The sequence below is a fragment of the Lathamus discolor genome, chromosome 22 (assembly GCF_037157495.1).
Source record: "Lathamus discolor isolate bLatDis1 chromosome 22, bLatDis1.hap1, whole genome shotgun sequence".
NCBI classification, from domain to species: Eukaryota; Metazoa; Chordata; class Aves; order Psittaciformes; family Psittacidae; genus Lathamus; species Lathamus discolor.
The window spans coordinates 3,152,693-3,171,262 of NC_088905.1; the positions used below are offsets into that span (position 1 = coordinate 3,152,693).

An 18,570-nucleotide genomic window follows, 5' to 3' on the forward strand; every position below is an offset into this window, starting at 1 on the left:
CCTAGGGAAGGATCGGCCCCCTCGGGGGGCCACTGGCACATCCCGAATGGAAGGAATCTGTGCTAGAGCACAGGTGCAGCCCCATAAACGTGGGATAAATCGGGGCCGATCCGGTTTCACAGCCCCCTGCCCTCTTGGTGCGGGGCGCTTCCTTCACCGTTGCCAAGGGGTGGGATTGGGGCTGGTGATGGGCAGGGGCTGCCCTTATTTTGGGGCAGAAAGAGGTGAATTTGGGCGTTTGCGTGGGGAGGGGAGGGGAGGGAGGAGGAGCGGCAGCAGCAGCAGCAGCAGCTCCTCACCACCCACCCGCGGGGTGGGGGCTCGGGGTGCCCGCATCATCCCCCGCATCCAGCCCCGCATCCCCCGCGCTGCTTGTGCTTGGTGTGTGTGGGGGGGGCTCCCCGTCCGGTCCCTCCCGCCGGGCGGTGCCGGGGGGCGGCCTCTCCTTCTCCCTCCCCGCAGGCCGGGGGAGGCCCTTGGCGCTGGGGGGCGGCGCGGCCGCAGCGAGCCCGGCGGGGAGCGGAGCGGGGGCTCGGAGCGGGCCGATGGCGTTCAGCGCCTGGCAGATCCTGTCGCCGGTGCAGTGGGCCCGGTGGACCTGGTCCGCGGTGCGGGGCGGGGGCAGCCCCGACGGGGAGGCGGCGGCGGCGGCGGAGGAGGAGGAGGACCCGGCCCTCGGCTTCAGGCAAGTGACCCGCGTCCACGCGTGGTGTCGGGGCTGCGACCGCGTCCGGCCGCGCCCGTATCCATTCCCCCCCCCCTCCCCACCCGCTGCTGCCCGCTCCCTGCCTGCTCGCTGCCCGCTCGCTGCCTGGCACCAGCTCCGCTGCCCGATGGGGGGGTCCGGCCCGCAAAGCGCTTGGGGGGGGGGGGGATGCTGGGAGGACCGGGGTGAGGGGGGGGGGCACCGGAGGGGAACCGATCGCTGCTGCCCCTGGTTGATGCTGGGCGGGGGGGGCACAAGGTGTGAGCACCGAGGATCGCCCCTCCATGGGGGAGATGCTGAGTGTGCAGCCGTATCCTTGTGGCCCGCGGTGGATGCCCAAGGGGAAGGCCTGATGGAAGGAGTCGTGGATGCTCGGCCGATGCGGAGGGTTGGGGGCACACACGGAGAAGCGGGGGGGGGGGGGGGGGGCACTCACGATGTCGTTTCACCTGCTCTCCCTTTTCCGTTTGCCAGCGTGTGCCGCTGGACAGGACGGAGCGGCTGCCGCAGGATGGCCGCGGGCGGCCGGGAGCTGGCCCGCCCGGCGGCTCGGGCAGCGAGGAGGATTGCGGAGCTAAGCCTTGCAAGCGGTAATTCCTCCCTCTTTTCCCCCCCTCCTCGGCAGCTCGGACTCCAAAGATAGTTTTGAGACCCCTGAAGCAGGGACGCCGACCAGCGCGCTGCTAAAGGAGCCGCCGCTGGAGCCAGAGAGCGAGACCCGAGGTAAGGAGCCATCGCCTTCTGCTTTTGGGCTCCGGATGAATAGAGCCGGGTGGGGGCCCGCAGGAGAAGTGGCTTGTTCTGAATCATGCCTGCCACATTGTTTGTGGTTGATGGCCTGCGTGGTTCAAATGCCACTCGGCAAAGGGCTATGCTCTCACTCCCCTGCAGTTAGCATCCTTTGCTGCTGTTAAAGATGCTGCTGAGCCCTGTTTGTGGAGAAACGGTGATTGTTGCTGCTGGAAGCGCAGGGGTCCTTGGTGCTGCTGCTGGTTTGTCCCTGTGTCTTGTGCCACTGTGGCTCCCTGTTAATCCTTGGCCTTTTGGGGACCAGCTCACTCCCACCATCACGCCTTCTCCCAAAGGGGAATCGTGGTCGGGGTCTGTGTGAGCTCAGATGGGACCAGGAGCCCGAGTGCTGGGTGGCCTTGGCAGTAACAGGGTGCTGTGGGCTGCCACCTCCTGTGGTGTTGTTCTGCTGTTGGGATGGATCTGGGCGCCTGTGGAATGCACAGGTTTGTTTTCCTTGAGAGGCAGCACTGGGTCCATGCTTCCCATAGTTGCAGCTCTCGGAATCATCCGTGTAAGAAGGGATGATAGAGGCATTTTTACTTTGAGGAGTAATGCCTGGGGAGGAGGAGAGGGGAGATAAAGGCTTTCCTAGCAGGTCTGAGGATCATTCCTGCCTTAGGGAAGCACATTGCTCAGCGTGTGCCCGTGTCCCTGCATCCTGGGATGAGCAGTTCCCTGATGCCGGCCTGGCACAGAGCTGGGGAGCCAGCACACAAAGGTCGCAGTGTTAGGGGCTGATCTCTGGCACAAGCTGTGTATCTGGGGTGGCTGATGGAGAGCAGGGTGTTGGAAACAGCAGGACCCCAGCTCCATCCCTTCCCTGCACCTCAATGTCTGAAATGGAGGGAAGGGGTCCCCCAGGCGTGGGGGTGAGTTTGTGGCACCCTGGGGTGCTGAACTGCGGGGAGCCCATCGGCTCAGCCCTCACCTTGGCAGCGCTGCTCTGCAGCAGCGTGCGCCCTTCGCCTGCCTGCAGCTCAGGAGCGGTGCCGATGGGGAGGTGATCCCATGAAATGGCTGCATGGCAGGAACGCAGCAGCGGATGGGGAATCGCTGCTGCCGGTGCTGCAGGAGGAGCAGCAGGCACACGGGCGGATGCAGCATCTCCTTGCTCAGCAAGGCTGGGGTGCAGGCGCTGCAGCCTCAGCCTTGCTTGGGAATAGGCAGGGATAGGAAATGTGAGAGACGGGAGCTGTGACACAGGGGATGGATGCTCTGCGTGCAGCTGAGGGCTGCGTTAACCCTGCTCCGAAGGACAGCCTGTCCCATCACCCCGGCTGGGCTTCACGCTGCCTTCAGAACCCATTGCTGGAGCCACTCTGTGCCATCCTTGCTGAGCTTCTCTCCAGCCACCTCCCAGAGCAAGGAATACTGTGTGCAAGGAAACGAGCAGAGGCAGCCAATATGGACCCATCGGCGCCCATGGGCTGCTCCTGCTGTCACCCTGACGCAGGGCACGTGCTTTCCGGCGCGTTAGCGGCAGCATCGCTCTGCCAGGATGCTCATTCTAGCAGAATAGGTTTAAAAATAGACCAACGGCCGCCAAACAAAGCGGAAAGGCAAGAGGGGAACGGAGCCGTTGGCTACGTCAGCCCAGGCTGAAAGCACCGGCCGCATATCCTGTGCTGTGGATAGCGGAGGGGCTGTTCTCGCTGCCTTTGGCATTGAGGGAGCGGTGCTGCTTCGCTTGGGTGCTGGATGTGGGATGAAAAGGGCACTGCTGCAGCCAAGTTGCTCTGCTTCATGCGAGGGAAGCTGCTGGGTTGGTCCGTGCTTGCGTTTCATTGCAGCCTAAGGAGGAAGAGCCTAAGGATTAAAATGCGCAGCACAAAGTGCCTATTACAGCGGTGCCAGCCTGTCCTGCGTGTGTGTTTGTGCTTGGAGACGATAAATCCCTGTTTTCACTCTGTAATATCCCCTGGCCGGACCGGGAGCCCGTTTGTACTCCATGCACAGCCACTACAAGTGCTGTTTGCAGGGATCCAGGGTGCCCTTCGTTGGATCTGTGTTTGGGATGGATGCAGCACTGAGCCTTGCTGCTGTGCTGTCCTTCCTTATCTCCAACCTGAACTCCCCCTGTTTCAGTTTGAACCCATCACCCCTTGTCCCATCGCTACAGTCCCTGATGCAGGTCCCTCTCCAGCATCCCTATAGCCTCCTCCAGACACTGGAAGCCCCATCACCTTTGGGGATGCTTTACAGGAGGGTTTGTCCCGCTCTCCTCAGAGAACACACAAAAGGATTTATATGGGTTTCATGGCCAGGCCCTCTCTTGAAAAGGGAAAAAAACCCCACTGAGCTTGCAGGAGGAACGGTGCTACCCCAGCAGGATGCTCCTCTCCTTCACCCACACCCTCTGTGTCCCAGTCTGTCCCAGTCCATCCCAGTCCCTCAACTCTGGAATGCAGGTAGGAAGGAGGGGATGAGCTGAGCTGCCCCGGGTGCAGAACACTTGGATTGCTCCACTGGGAAATATGATGAATCCCATTCTGCCGAAGGAATGGTGGCTCTGAGCACAGCAGCGCTCCTGCTCTCCCTGCCCTGCAGCCATCCCAGCCAGGAGAGGTGGTTTGCGTGCCGGCTGCTTGTTATTCCAGCAGCAATTACTCCCTGCTCGGGTTAGAAACCGGGATGGGGCTCACGTCTGTGAGAACAGCAGCTGCGGAACCGTCCGGTGGGAATGGAAAATGCATTTAAAAGGTGCCTTTTGCCCCCCCCCCACCACTTTGAAGTCTGCTCCCTACTCAGCGCCGTCTCGGTTCAAACCATCCCGGCTCCAAGCTGGGATCCGTTTAAGGAGGTTCTCCCCGTTCGCAGCGCTGGGAGGGCCTGGCAGGCGCTGCCTCGGACCGTCTCCTGGCTGCACTCCGAGTACACATCCATCGGGTTGTGTTTGCTGAGGCGTTTCCTGGGGCAGCAAAGCGATGTCTGCTTGGAGGGAGCCTTTTCGCAGGCGGAGGGAGGGTTCGGTGCACTCACACAGCCCCTCATGATTCATTTGCATGGCTTTTAGCATCCTGGAGACCAATTATGCCAACCGCAAGCCGTCAGCTGAGTCAGGGCTGTTGGCTCCGTGTCCTGGGTTAGCCCTGATTCACTTTTCCTTCTTGTGCCAGCCTCCCCCACCAGTGAACGTGAGCTGGGTGCGAATGCCCCATCATAGGAACAGGGATGTGCTGGGGGGGGGGGCTTGTGAGCATCCCGCATCCAAACCTCCTGCGAATCGATGCAGCGCTCCGTGGCTGTCACTGTGTGCCAGGGCAGGGTTGCAGCAGCGCAATGGGACAGGTTTCCCCAGCACAAGCCCTGCTGCTGTGCCCAGCAAGACCTGTGGGTCCCTGGTGGTGCTGAGCATCCCAGCATCCCTTCCTGCCTTGTCCTAGGAGCCCCTGGTTGAGATGCAGGAGAGGAGGTGACAGCGGTGCCGAGGTCCTGGCTCTAGGTGCTTTGTGGGTGTAGCTTGCAGGATGCCTCCGTAGATAAGGAGCTTCCCCATCCCTGGACAGCAAAGAACAGATGAAACGGTGAAAGGATTTAGGGGCAGGGATTGGAGTAGCAGGGATTAAGTCATGGATCAGGGTTTGTGATTAAGGAACTCTGACAGCCGTGCTGAGCCTCGAGGCTCTGCAGCAACAGGCTGTGGGTGAGAGCATCGACCGCATGCGGGTGCTGTGTCCATGGGAGCTCCCCCCCTCCATTTACAGGGGACCCCCCCCATTTACAGGCTGTGTTTTCACCACAGTCTCCAGGGCTTCAAATCTCACTGCAAGTGCTTGATGCCAGGGTTGCACAGGTCAGGAATCCCTCCCCAAACTATGACCCTGGAGCACGTAAGGAGGGGAGAAAACCCCCTCTGAAATGGGGTGCAGCAGGCAGGGGTTTAACTGCCTCTTTTTGTCTTTGCAGAGCCAAGTGGCCATGGTGACCTGCTGGTAGGGGAGGCCCATGGGGACAGCTCGCCAGGGAAGCATCCCAAAGATGAGGCTCAAGCGGAGATCGCAGCCCCTAAAGCCAATTTGGATGCGAAAGGGGAAAACGACCCCGAAGATGCATCCCTGAGGCAGCCTCAGGCTCACATCCAGCCCCAAGGAGCACCGGGCAGTGGGGCCGAGCAGGAACGGGTCATGCTGGGAGAGGATGCGGTGGATGCCAGCATGGGGATGATGGGGCCAAAGAGGGATGCTCTGGTCCAGAACGGAAAAGGGATAACAGAAGGATCCATAGAGGAGACCCTGGAGCTGTACGATGGGAGCGTGAACCCCGCTGTAGCATCAGCCCCACACTGCCCCCCCCACCCCAGCAACAGCGCTGGGGAGCAGGGGGGGGACCCGGAGCACAAAGAGCAGCTCCCAAAGCCTGAGGTTGATTCGACGGAGGGAGGAGAGAGCCCGGAGACCAGGAGAGCAGCGCCCAGGAGGGGCAGCAGGATCCCGGCCAGCAAAGTGACACCGAAGAGGCACCGAGAGCCCCCCAAGAAACCAGTTGAGGATGCAGAGAGGGGCCCCATGGATCTGCCCCCCCCCGGCTCCCCCCGGCTGGGTCCTGCAGCCCGGATAGGCCCCTTGGGTGGCAGCTCGGCGCTGCAGGACTTGCCGGCTCTCCCCAAAGGGTCCTACCAGTTTGACCCCAATCACTTCGAGGCAATGGATCCGTTTAAGCCCACCAAGACCCTCGGCAGCTCCACCACCGACTCCTGCCCTGCTGCTGACAACAGCCTCAATGAGATCCTGGAGTCTCAGGCGCTGGAGGTGCAGGATGAGCCCGGCAAAGGCAGCGGCTCCCCCAAGAAGCCCAAGTCCCGCCTGATAACGTGAGTGATGGAGCGGGCAGCACCGACCCCTCCGTTCCCTTGCGGGCAGAGCAGTGGTGGTGGTGGTGATGGTGATGATGCCCCCGGTCCTCCTAAGCGAGCCTAAAACACCGATGTGCACCTCGGGTTCGGCTGCCCTGCTTTTATCCACCCCTTGTCCCAGCAGAGCGGCAGCTCCTGCATCCCTGTTGGCATCCTGGAGCATCAGGAGCGGATGGGAGGAGCGGGATGGGGGTCCTGGAGTGGTGCCGGGGTCCCACAGAGAATGGGGAGGGCTGGATCAGGACCCGCTTTGCAGGATCATCCCTTTGGAAACCCCTCAGGGCTCCCGCTCGTGGAGCTGGTGTGGGCAGAGCAGAGGCTTTACCAAGCACAGGTGAGGGTTTGGGGGCCTGCTGAAGCTTGTGGGTGCCCATCTGATGGGTCAGATGGTGCTGGGACACGATGCGAGCTCTTTGTGTTGCTCTTTGCCAAGCAGGGGTAGGGGATAGCGGTGAAGAGGCTGATCTGTTGCTTCCATCACGTCTGCACAGGCAGGATGGAGCTGCTTGTGCCTTGCTGAGCTCTTTCAGTGCCTTTTTAGTTCCTATTTAAACCCCTCTGTGGAGATGGTGACATTTCATGGTGCCTCCTGGGAATGCAGGCGGTTCCTGCTGGGAATGCTCCTCTGGAGCAGGTTTCATGGCCAAACCTTCCTATTTCCTTGCCGTTTCACCTGTGGCATCACAAATGTTCTCCAAGCCGTGTCTGGGCAGCGCCTGGTGTTGGGGATGGGAGCTGCTGAGCCAGGCTTGGCTCTACCTGCCCGGGCAATTTTGGGTCCTTCCACTATAACTTAGGGTTGTGGGATTGGAACCGGTTGAAAGCAAAAGGGCTCAAAAGGGGGAATTTTGGGAGCGCGGAGTTGGCAGCAAAACCATTGCGCTGCTGCTATGGGTTATGCAGAGAGCACAGACAACACCCAGCAGGCAAAAGTAAGGGTGTGTTGGGTGCTCTGCTCCTAGGAACACTTTGCAGGGAGGGGATGTGGGTTCTTTAGGAGCCGGCGTTCCCTTGTGTGACCGAGCTGGGGCTGTTCGGCTGGGAGAAGTGGAGCTGTGCAGAGCTTCCAGTGTCTGAAGGGGGCTACAAGGATGCTGGAGAGGGGCTCTTCATCAGGGACTGTAGGGATGGGACAAGGGGTGACGGGTTCAGACTGAAACAGGGCAAGTTCAGGCTGGAGATAAGGAAGATCTTTACTGTGAGGGTGCTGAGGCGCTGGCATAGGGTGCCCATAGAAGCAAATGCCCCATTCCTGGCAGTGTTCAAGACCAGGTTGGGTGACACGGTCTAGTGTGAGGCGTCCCTACCCATTGCAGGGGGTTGGAACTGGATGATCTCCAGGTCCTTTCCAACCCAAACCATTCCCTCATTCTATAAGTCCTCAGGGTCCCTCTCCTGGGAGCAGCACGGGCTGCTTCATTCACCCACCTCCCCGGCAGCGGGATGTGTGGTGGAATGGCACCATCGATCTCATAGCCGTGAATAGGAGATGCCCAACCGGAGCATCCTTTATCCGTGTGTTCCTCCCCAAAAGGCAGAGCTGGGCTAAGGCGCTGTGCTTCTCCCAATGAGAGTTAATACCCAGGTCTTTTCACATGCTCTTCTTCTCTCCATCTGTCTGTCTCTCTCCCTGTCCATGCTTTGGTGCATCAGGACCACTGAACAAGTGAAATTTCTCTGTTTTCTGTTGTAAGTACTCTCTTCTCTATTGCTTTCCTCTTCTCCTTGGCTGGTTTTTGTCCTCTTTCTCTGGGTGGGTGCTGGCCCCACACGTCTCCACGGCATGCAGGCTCCTTGTGCCCTTTGTCTCATGCTCTGTGCTCTCTGGTCCATGTCCTGCAGCTCGCGGGGTGGCTCGGCCCGGTGAGGTGAGGATGCTGTGCTTGCTCCCGCAGCATGCGGCCCGCAATGCCTTCATAGTGTTCAAGCCCTGAAACCCAGTGCGTTGGCTAACGGAGGGGAGCAGCTCTGTGTGCAGCCTGGATGGGTAGTGCCGAAGATGAGGGCATCTCCTACCCCCTCCCAAAGCCACCTCTATAGAGGGGTAGGGGAAGCATCATCCGGGAGTGATGGAGTCAGTGCCTGTCTCTGGGACACTGAGATGGTCCCAAAGGAGCTTTGCCCTCGCAGCCAGCTCCAAACAGGGCTCCTTTGAGCTCTTTGGTGCCTGCCAGAGCCCATTTGCTCATGGCTCTCCCTCAGAGCATCCCTGCTGTGTCCAGGGCTGGGATGGAGCTGGGCTGCAGGGCCCTGCATGGGTTGGAAAGCTCGGCTCGAGCACAGCAGCTCCAATCATTGCCCTGCAGCCCGCACTGCTGCGGCGTGGCTCTGCCATACCCCTGGCATGAGCAGCCACAGTGGGACCCCAGTGAAATACCCAGTGCCTGTCCTGTGCCCCCAGGGCTTGTAGCTCCCATCCCTTAGGATGGGCACACAGCAGGGACCTGCCTCACCCCCATGGGTGATGCTCAGTGTTGTCAGTCCCCCCTCCCCGGACCCTCTGGGCTCTGCTGTGGTGCAAGGGAGAACGCTGGGCTCAGCTCCCGTCTTCTGTCATCATCCCAATGCCCTTCTTGTGTGCTCAGTGCTGCTGCCATATGCACGACCAGCATTGGAGCCAGGCTCCAGCACTGACATCTGTGTCGTGGCCAAGACCCCATCTGCCTTTCCACTGGCTCACAGCGGGTGTCTGTGTCACCACGGGCCCTGCAGCGCGATGGGGCTGCCTGTGCCCCAGGCATTCAGGGCATCAGCCTCTGCTGCCTGCTCCCCATTGCCCAGTCCCCTTGAATTCCAGTTACCTTGGTGCTGGGGGGGGGGGATCATTTGGCGCACGTGTGTGATGGGATGGGGAGTGAAGTGGGTGGGAGAGATGCTTTATAGCAAGGAATGGCTCAATGCAATCCTGCTCGAGCCTCTGCCTGTGGCAGAGATCCCTGCGCAGGTACCCGCAGTGGGATGCCACACGAGTTGTATCCAGCTTGGCCAGTATCTGCCTTCTGGGGGTTTGGATATGGGAGATGGTGGACATGGAGTGAGAGGGTGGTGAGATGCAGGATTGCTCGTGCTGGGACCATCCCTGTCCTGCCCCCAGCTGATTGAGGATGCTGATGCCCGGTGTGTCGGGATGTGGCTGTGCTGCACTCCTGCACTGATGGACTCTGGAATGGCAACGCCTTGAGGAACATGGGATGAAGAGCCAGGGAGAGCTTCCTCACTGGAGAGCATTCAGCCACCCAAGATCAACCTGAGCTCAACCTTCTCCTATCTGCAAGGTTCTTTTCCCTTTGCATCTGGTGGAGGGAGCATCCGAGGTGCAGCGGTTGCCCTGCAAGCAAAGCAGAGCTCAAGCCAGCAGTCCGGCCGTGCGGGTCCAACTTGCACACGGAGATATCCCGGACAAACATCCAGAGAATGGGCATGAGACAGCCTGGAGACGCTTTCATCCCGCAGGAGATCCGATGCATCCCGCAGGATGAGGGTGCAGCGAGGGGAATCACTGTGGCAATGGCCTCTCGCGTTGTCAGCATCTCTGCTCCTTCCCTTCAGCAGGAATAAACTCCTCAGAGACAAACCCGTTGCTCTGTAGTCCTGTCTTTTGTTCACTTGCTCCTCTGTCCGCCCCAGAGCTTGCTCTGCCTCCGTGTTTCACTGGTGAGTGCGGTGCTGCCGGGTGCAAACGCTGCTGCTGGGGCTGCTTCCCCCTGCTCGGCTCTCACTGGCGGCTCCTGCCTGTGCCTGAGCTGCTGCTTCTCTCCCTGCAGGAGCGGCTGCAAGGTGAAGCCATACGAGGCGCAGCCCCTGGTCCTGGATGCTGGCGCTCAGGTACAGGGGATCCCACCTTGGGGATGCTCGGCTGGGGGCATGGGCAGAGGTGGGGGTCAGGATGGGGTGTCCCTGGAAGCAGCCATGGCGAGAGCATCTTCCCTATGGGAAGGGCAGGAGGATGGCGCTGCTTGGTGCTCGGCCCTGGCCCTGGCCAGGAAAGGTCCCTGTGGGTCATTCAGGTCCATGTGCGTGCGGTATCAGCCCTGTCGCCAGCAGAGCTCTGCGGTTGGGTTAATGGGGTTTGTGTGCTCATCGCTTCTGCCCCCAGCCCCTTGTGTTTCCTTCTGCCAAACCCCACTGAGGAGCTGCTGGGGAGCAGCTTGGTGGTGGATGCGAAGCTTCCCCTGCTTCCCATGCAACCCGGCTGCCTGATCCCCGTGGATCAGCACAGTCCTGCTTAACCGCGTGCCTTGATCCTGCAGGATGAAGGAGCGCTGATCCCAGAAATCCCAGGTATTGCCAATCGGGATGGACGAGCCACTGATGAGGAGAAGCTGGCCTGCACCACTGCGCAGAAACCTGGGCTGGAGAAGAAGGCTGAGCCCGAAGATGACCTGGAGTACTTTGAGTGCTCCAATGTCCCTGTGCCGGCCGGGAAGCACAGCACGGAGCCAGGTAAGGAGCATCCCTGTAGCCTCTGGGATGTGCTGTGCATGGAGCTCTGGCCATGAATTGATGCTATTGAGGCAGCTTCTGTTCATGCTGCCAGGGCTAAAGGCCCTATAATGAAACCTCTGTTGCTTACGGCACGATTTCCATCATGGAAAACCAATGGCACAGGCTGTGTTTACTTGGATGCTGTCAGTACAGAGCATCCCCGTGGTGCTGTGGTGGTTACAGGGTGCCTCGCTCGAAGCTGAGCTCCCAGCACTCAGTACCCCAGCACAAGGGCAGTGATTGATGGAGATCTCAGCGTCACTGCAGACCTCTGCTGATGCTCCTGCTGGTCCTTTGCTGTCAGTCTCCTACGGAATTAGCCTCGCTGACCAACCCATTACAGCAGAATTAGACCCAGGCATTAGAACAGGACATTTAATCAATAGCAAAGCTAAAGGTGCAAGAAAGGAATCACCGCAGGGGGGGTCTGCACCTCTGCCCTGTGCCCATTCATCATCGCCCCTGGATGCTGTGCAGGCTGCAGGCTCTGGGGAGGGGAAACCAGTCCTTTGGCTCCGAATGGGGAAAAAGAGCAGGAAATCAGCGCTGTTTCCTCCTTCCCTTTATGCTTTTCTCTGCCTGGCCAGTGCTGGCTGCAGCTGAGGTCCATAAATCACCTCCTGCTCTATGCCAGAGGGCAGGTTGCAGACAGGAGGGGTTTATCTCCTCTCTGATGCTGTTAAGAATAGCCGGGGCCATGTGGCAGCTCCTTTGGGCCCAGTTGGTGTGGGCTGAGGCTTGTGCTATGCGGAGTGGCCCAAGCAGCTGGGCTTCACCCCAGGGATGCATCCCGCAGCATTCCCATGCAGCTCCAATCCTGCTCTGGGCACCGCAGGGCTGAGCTGCCAGCAGAGGGAAGTGTTGGTTTCCAGTCCAGGGTTTGAGGCTGGCAGGGTGCAGGATGCATCCAGGCTGCAAGGGCACGAGCATGGGGCAAAGAAGCCTTTTGGGAAGGGATGCTCGGAGGATGCCGGTGCACTTCTGCATCCCAGCAAATCCTTATGTGCACCAGGGTCTTGTTCACAAGGGGTTAAAACCTTGTGTTTCCTTGTCTTTAGGCTTTGAAAAGGAGATCTCCAAGCAGATGGAAAAGGACATCTTCCCTGTGAGTGCCTCTTGCTTCCTCTTTGCTCCCTATAGGGAGGCTTGGGGCTGCGGGAGGGTGACCCCATTGTGCCTATGCTGGGCCACGCAAACCTCTCTGAACTGGGTTTCTTTGGGAGATAAAGTCCATGCAAAGCCCACACAGGGGCTTGGTAAAGCCAGGGGTGATGGCCCACAGCCCCGCACAGGATGGCTCCCTCCGGATGGGCACTGTGGGAGGGAGATGCTGGGAATGGTGGGGATCCAGGGCTGCACCACGGATGCTCAGCAAGAGCAAGCACTGTGTGGAACGGCTGCAGGACAGGGACAGGGCAGAGGAGGTCCCAGGGAAGGGATGAGCTGCAGGACATGGGCTATGCCTCACATTGAGGTGTCCATGCGCGTCGTAAGGGGCACCCCCAATGCACCCCTATGGAGCCATTGGGTGACCCCAAGACCCTCGGCTGCAGGGAACCCTGTGCCAGCTCCTCCAACCTTGGGCAAAGCTGCTCGGGTGCAAGCAGATGACAACGAGATTACCAACATCAGCAAAACGAGCTCCTCTGAGACAGATTGACCCACGCTAAGCCCCACAAGGACAAAGTGAAGCCGGTGCTCGGCAGGCTCTGAGCCGCCAGCATCCCGGAGCCGCTGTGTGGGGGCTCCCATGGGATGGATTGGGGCTCTTGGGTGATGCTGCCAACACCACCCAGGGCTGGGCTGCATGGACCCAAACGTGCTTGAGCCTGAGCTGCAGTGAAGGAGGAGGGGAGGGAGGGAAGTGCTTTAGTGCTCTGGTTTCCAAAACAGAGCCGAGGCACGGAGCCTCCTCCAAAGCTCTTCTCTATTTATGGCCTGGCAGCCGGTTCCCAAGGAGATGCCTGCATGGGGCTGTCATTTAGACGGATACAAGGAGGAACAGGCGGTGGTGTCAGCCCTTGCTCGGAAGGAATGCTCTTCTGGAGGCTGCAGCACCGCCAAGGGAAGGGATGGGGCAGCATCCAGGCAGGATTGAGCCTCACAGCGCTGAGCTCATCCCTAGTTTGGTCCCCTGGTGCTGTGGTTTGGGGAGCAGAGAGGAATGGGGATGCAACCACCTCAGCTCTTGTGAAAGCTCCTATAATAGAAACAAGAGGGTGATGGAGCCCTGTGTGAGCATCTCCCAGGCTGGGGCATGGTGGGATGAGCGGGGCTGTCCGTTGGGAAGGGCTGGCTCAGCCGGAGCCGTGCTCTGCAGGGAGGTGATGCCTGTTCCCCCCTTGTGCATTTGGGGTGATCAATGAGGCCCTGCTGCTGCTGGCAGCAGTTTGGATGCATCAGCTGCATCCACGTCTCTGTCTGATGGAGGTGATGGAGAAGGAGGGCCTGGTCCCTCGCCTGTGGCTCCCATTTAACCCAGCCATGGGGAAAGTGAGGGGATGTCAGATGTGAGCACAGCTCTGCTTCTGAAATGGGCCCTTCCTGGGTCTCTCCTTTGGGACGATGCTTCCCTGGGTGTCCTATGGTGGAGCCCCAGGTCCCAGCAGGAGACTGGGCATAAAGTGCAATAAATCCCCATATGGGCTCTGCTTGGTGCTGGCTCTGAGCCGTCGGTGTGTGCAGGATGTTCAGCGCCTGCATAGAGGCTGGTGCAAGGGGGAGAGCATCCCAAATGGGAGGTGAAACCCCTGCAGCATCCCGAATGGCTGCTCCCTGCAGGGCAACCCCGGGCTGTGCTCCATGGACAAGTCCCCCTCAGCCATCACCAGGAGCGAGAGCCCCTTGGACAGCATCTGCCTCAGTGAATGCGAGAAGACGGCCGTGCTCACGCTCATCCGAGAAGAGGTAACGTGGGCACCGGGGCCGTATCCTGCCCGGGTGCACCCCTTGAGCATCACAGCACAGGGGAACGACCCAGAGCCCCGTCCCAAGGCTTCTGTGTCTGCTGCAACCTAGATAATCACAAAGGAGATCGAGGCAAGCGAGTGGAAGAAGAAGTATGAAGAGAGCCGCCAGGAAGTGCTGGAGATGCGGTAGGACCCTTCCCATTGGGACGTGATGGGATTCCTCGGGGTGGGATGTGTTAGGAGATGCTCTTGTGCTGCGTTGAGCTGCCGGGTTCTTAGTCGCAGGCTCAAAATCCCATTCACTGCCATGGGCATCACCAGGGCCCTGCAGCCTTGCTTGGGTTGTTCGTGGTGCGGGGAAGGGGCAGCGGGGCTGTAGCTGTGTGTGCCTCTTCCCTGGGTTATCCTTCTCCCTTCCTCCTAGGAAAATCGTGGCTGAGTATGAGAAGACCATTGCCCAGATGATAGGTAAGGTGCCATCCCATGGCTGGGTGCGTGGGGCAATGAGGTAGCTGCCATCCCCACTCAATCCCTGTGTCCCTTGCTGCTAATTCTCCATCGCAGAGGATGAGCAGAGGACGAACATGACGTCCCAGAAGAACCTGCAGCAGCTCACCATGGAAAAGGAGCAGGCGCTGGCGGACCTGAACTCGGTGGAGAGGTCCCTATCGGATCTCTTTAGGAGATACGAGAACCTGAAGGGCGTCCTGGAAGGCTTCAAGAAGGTCCTTCCCTCGGTTCCCCCTTTCTCCCTGGTCCCTGCACGCAGAGGTCCCATAGCATTGCCCTCACTTTGGCCCCTGCACTTTTCCCTTCCCAGAATGAAGAAGCTCTGAAGAAGTGCGCTCAAGATTACCTAACCCGGGTCAAGCAGGAGGAGCAGCGGTACCAGGCCCTGAAAGTCCATGCGGAGGAGAAGCTGGATAAGTAAGGGCACGCATGGGATTGATGGGTGCTCAGAGACCCCATAGGGCAGCGTCTCCGTGGTTGGAGCTTACTGATGTGGAAAGCTGCCTTTTACAACCTTGGGCTCGAGTGGCTTTAAATGGCTGTGAGTGAAGCCAGCACAGATCCCTCAATGGATTCTCCAGTCTCTGCTTAGGTTTCCTAATGGAGAAACTGGGGTTTATGGTCTATTTACAGCCACTTAACCAGTTCCTGTGCTCCAAGAGGGCTCGTGTCTGTGTTGTGCTCAACACGCAGCAGCCCTGAGTGAAGGAGGTGAAGACCTGGTTGAGCTTCACCCCCCAGAGCTTGGAGGAGCGGAATTAACCCTGTTCCATGCAGGTTTTCCATATGGAAAACCAGCCCTGATGCACGCAGGAGCCAGGCTCTGTGACGCTTTGTCCCAGTGACCATTGTCCCCTTGTGTCCGAACCCATCATAGAGCCAACGAGGAGATCGCCCAAGTGCGTGCCAAGGCCAAGGCAGAGAGCACGGCGCTGCACGCGGGGCTGCGCAAGGAGCAGATGAAGGTCGAGTCCTTGGAGAGAGCCCTGCAGCAGAAGGTAACGCCGGGTTCCCTTTGCTGCCCTGAGCATCCTCTTGGTGCTGGAGGCATCCTTTGGGGTTTGGGCCTAGAGAGCGCTCTGTGGGTTTGGGTTTTGGGGCTATTTCTTCATTCGCTTCCTTGGGATTGGGTTTGGTTGTTGGGATGTACAACTGCGTCCTCTCCACAGAGGGCACTGAGCTCTGCAGGGGTGTAAGCACGGCTATGGGGCAGCGCTGCGGTTGCCAGCTCAGTTTGGCTGTCAGAGCCACCAGCACACCCATGGGCAGCACCGGGATGTGTTTGGGGTGAGGATGGGTGAGCTCAGGGTCCCCACAGCCCCCGGATGCTGCGCAGAGGAGGCTGGGCAGGAGCATCAGCTATACCCATAGGGATGTTATCTCCCATCCGTGCCACCACGGGGGCTCCTCATGATCTGTTTTCCTTCCAGAACCAGGAGATTGAGGAGCTGACCAAGATCTGCGATGAGCTGATAGCGAAGCTGGGCAAGACGGACTGAGTCGCACCGCCCATCGCCCAGCACTCTGCACTTGGCCGCTTTCCTCCTAACGTGCAGCACTTTGCCTTACCCCAGGACCCCGGCACAGAGCACAGCATCCTGCTGCCTGCTCCCTGCATCCCAGGGCTCCGGGACCTCCATCCCTGCAGTCAGGCTGCGTGTCCCTCTGCGCCGATGCCACCTCTCAAACGGGAGGTGGGACACCCCCCCCCCCCGCCCCAGCCCCAGGCTCTGTCTCCTTTGTCTGGGTCTGGTTGTGCCCCTACACACTCTTGTCACTTGCTGTCCCCTCCTGCTCCAGGTTGACCCCATGAGGTCCTGCCATGGGATGTGGGTGATGCCGAGGTTGGAGCCGCTGGTCCTTGCACTAGGGAGGGGACCATGCACATGGGTGCATGGCTGGGGAGAGGCAGCCAAGGGGAGCCTTTAGGTCTGGGGCCACCAGTGTGATCCTTTGGCCAAAGCAGCCTCCCATTAGGTCGATTGGTTTTGGGAGAGGTGTTGGGGTTCAGGGGGTTGGCCCCAGTGTCTGGTCCGTGTGGGCGGAAGGCAGCACAGAGCATCCTCATCCCTGGCTGTGCCAATGGAACCCAATGTCTCTGCATTCGTGCACTTTATTAGCGTTTAGGAGCACTGAGGCTCTCTGCTCACTTCTTCCAGGCAGGAACGCTCCTGTTACACATCTCCTTCCCTTGGGAGCACGGATACAGCCCCTTCACCTGCAGTAACTTGAGTCCTCTCAAAGCAGAGCCCTGCCAAGGGGAGGGCAGGAGGCTCCTGCACCGGGAGGTGTTTGAGATATGGGGAGATGCTGGTTCTGCAGAGCTGGGGCTCGTCCATTTGCCTGCCCCACGCTCAGTGCCCTTCACAGCGCTAAAGCCAAGCCCCGTGCCCTCGGCTCCCCGTGCCACAGCCACGCTAGGATGGATGGTACAGGAGGAAATTGCTTCATGATCCTGCTGACTTCAGGCTCTTTCCCCATCAGTGCCCAACAGAGCAGCCCTGCCCGGCTCTTTGCTGCTCTCAGAAATGCCCTTGAAGCACTGAATGCTAAGGGAACCAGACAAAAGCCAGCCTCGACAGGCACAGGCAGATCCAGGCAGCAGTGAAGTACCCTTTGGAATCTATGGATACAGCCCAAGATCTGCTTTTCCATGCAGGCAGGGTGCCCGCTCCGCCTCGGAGCCCATGTCCATGGACATGCAAACTGCTGAGGTTGCCTTTGGATGTGCTGGGAAGCGGGGAGGCTCCTCAAGATCTGGGGTTCCATGGGGTGCTGTGGGTCAGTGCAGAAGCATCCCTGCAGCAGGCGGATGGATGGGATCAGGCAGTAGCTGCAGTGGTAAAGGGAGGACTCTGCCGCCTTGAGCAGGGAGTCGTAAAGCATCACCTAAGGGAAGTATTTGCTCTTGGGACTGTTTCCTACCCAGCCTATTGAAGACTTTCACAAACCTTTTTGCTGCTACCTTTTTGTAAGAGAATTGAGCTGTTTTCCTTCTATTTTCTAACCCCCCGTGGTGCGCATGCAGTGTTTAACCCAGAGCCATACACTTGGTTATATTTTAGTAGCTATATGATGTATAGAGAGAGTTTATCGCGCACTTAAGCAGACGAAGATGCCAGCAGCCTGCCCTAGCACACAGAGTCCAGGCCTGTTCCCTGCGCTCCCAGTTATCCCGGTGACCGGGGTGCGGAAGCTGATGGCTGACACCATCGGTGGCTTTGTGCTGAACGTTTGCCCCTTTGCACAGCAAGGAAAACCCCTTTTGCTGCTCTTTTCCTCCCTCTTTGTCCTCCCCACACATCCATGGGCTGGCAGGAAAGCCTCTGGCAGATGATGGGCAAGGATGATTCCTGTTCGGGAAGTCAAAGTGCCAGCCTCAGCCCACTGGAGCATCACTCCCCTCTGTATCAACAGCATTAGGGGTATGCAGACTACAGCACTGCTCTCCTCGCGTGTCCCGCTCCAGAACAGCATTCCCACCTGGATGTGTGACCCCTTGGACCTCCTGGGGGTGTGTGCAGGTGAACTGACCCCCTCGAGAGCAGGAATTTCTTTGGGAGCTGGGTTTTGCTCTTTGCAGCATCCTCCTCCCCATCTGCTTCCCAGCCTCTCCTGGTCCCACTCGCTGCCTCTGTCACCCCAGTGCTGCTGCATCCCTGCGCCTGTCGGCATGCACTTCCAGTCTGGGCAAAAGACGATTCCTAAGGAATGATTTATTAACTATAATATGGTTATAGTTACATATATATATATATGTATAATGGTTATAGTTCTATATAATAGGAGGCGTGTGTTTGTAGCTGCAAGCGGGCAGGACTGTTGCATCCCGGATGCTGCTCTCAGGAGCCAGCAGTGGAGCTGTGGATGGGGCTGGCTTAGCCTTGGAGCTACCATCCCATTTGGATGCCACGTTCCAGACAGGATGTGTCCCAGTGCAGGGGAGCACTGCGGGTACCCGTGTTTGGGGTCACAGCATCGTGGTGTTTGTCATCATCTGCTTGCAGTAGAGTTGAAATCCCTGTATCCAGCGAAGTGCCGATGAGGAACTGCCCTGACTTTAGATGGCTCCCCCCAAGGCAGGCGCTTCCCTGCACTGACCCCAATCGCTTCCCACCACGTGTGTAAGTGCCATCGCCATCGGTTTTATATGTCCAATGAGTTCCCTTTTCTATGTCAGGTCGATATTTGTAAGAGTTATACTCACACAAATGGGATTATTCTAACGATTACTAATATATTTTTGTTGCCATGTTTCATCGCCTGAATAAAACCCGTGTTTATCACTCCTGAAACCTCTCCTGCTGTGCATAAGG

General features: G+C 59.0%; 1 protein-coding gene across 1 annotated transcript; it reads left to right on the forward strand.

The window, feature by feature from the left end:
* Positions 1-318: 318 nt before the first annotated feature.
* On the forward strand, positions 319-18,549 carry TACC1 (transforming acidic coiled-coil containing protein 1). Its single transcript, XM_065659127.1, has 13 exons — positions 319-685; positions 1,332-1,429; positions 5,405-6,308; positions 10,115-10,175; positions 10,601-10,793; positions 11,894-11,940; positions 13,617-13,742; positions 13,854-13,930; positions 14,169-14,212; positions 14,309-14,469; positions 14,565-14,671; positions 15,132-15,252; positions 15,685-18,549. Exons 1-13 carry the CDS (start codon positions 546-548, stop codon positions 15,751-15,753), a joined length of 2,148 nt encoding a protein of 715 aa, XP_065515199.1. The 5' UTR covers positions 319-545; the 3' UTR covers positions 15,754-18,549.
* Positions 18,550-18,570: the final 21 nt, after the last annotated feature.

What these genes read in the sequence shown, in the direction of transcription:
- TACC1 (XM_065659127.1), top strand. Translation starts at nt 546, where the DNA reads ATGGCGTTCAGCGCCTGGCAGATCCTGTCGCCGGTGCAGTGGGCCCGG. An exon ending in TCCTGGATGCTGGCGCTCAG is followed by an intron (nt 10,176 to 10,600) that starts GTACAGGGGATC and finishes TTGATCCTGCAG; the next exon opens with GATGAAGGAGCGCTGATCCC. An exon ending in TCCTGGAAGGCTTCAAGAAG is followed by an intron (nt 14,470 to 14,564) that starts GTCCTTCCCTCG and finishes TTCCCTTCCCAG; the next exon opens with AATGAAGAAGCTCTGAAGAA.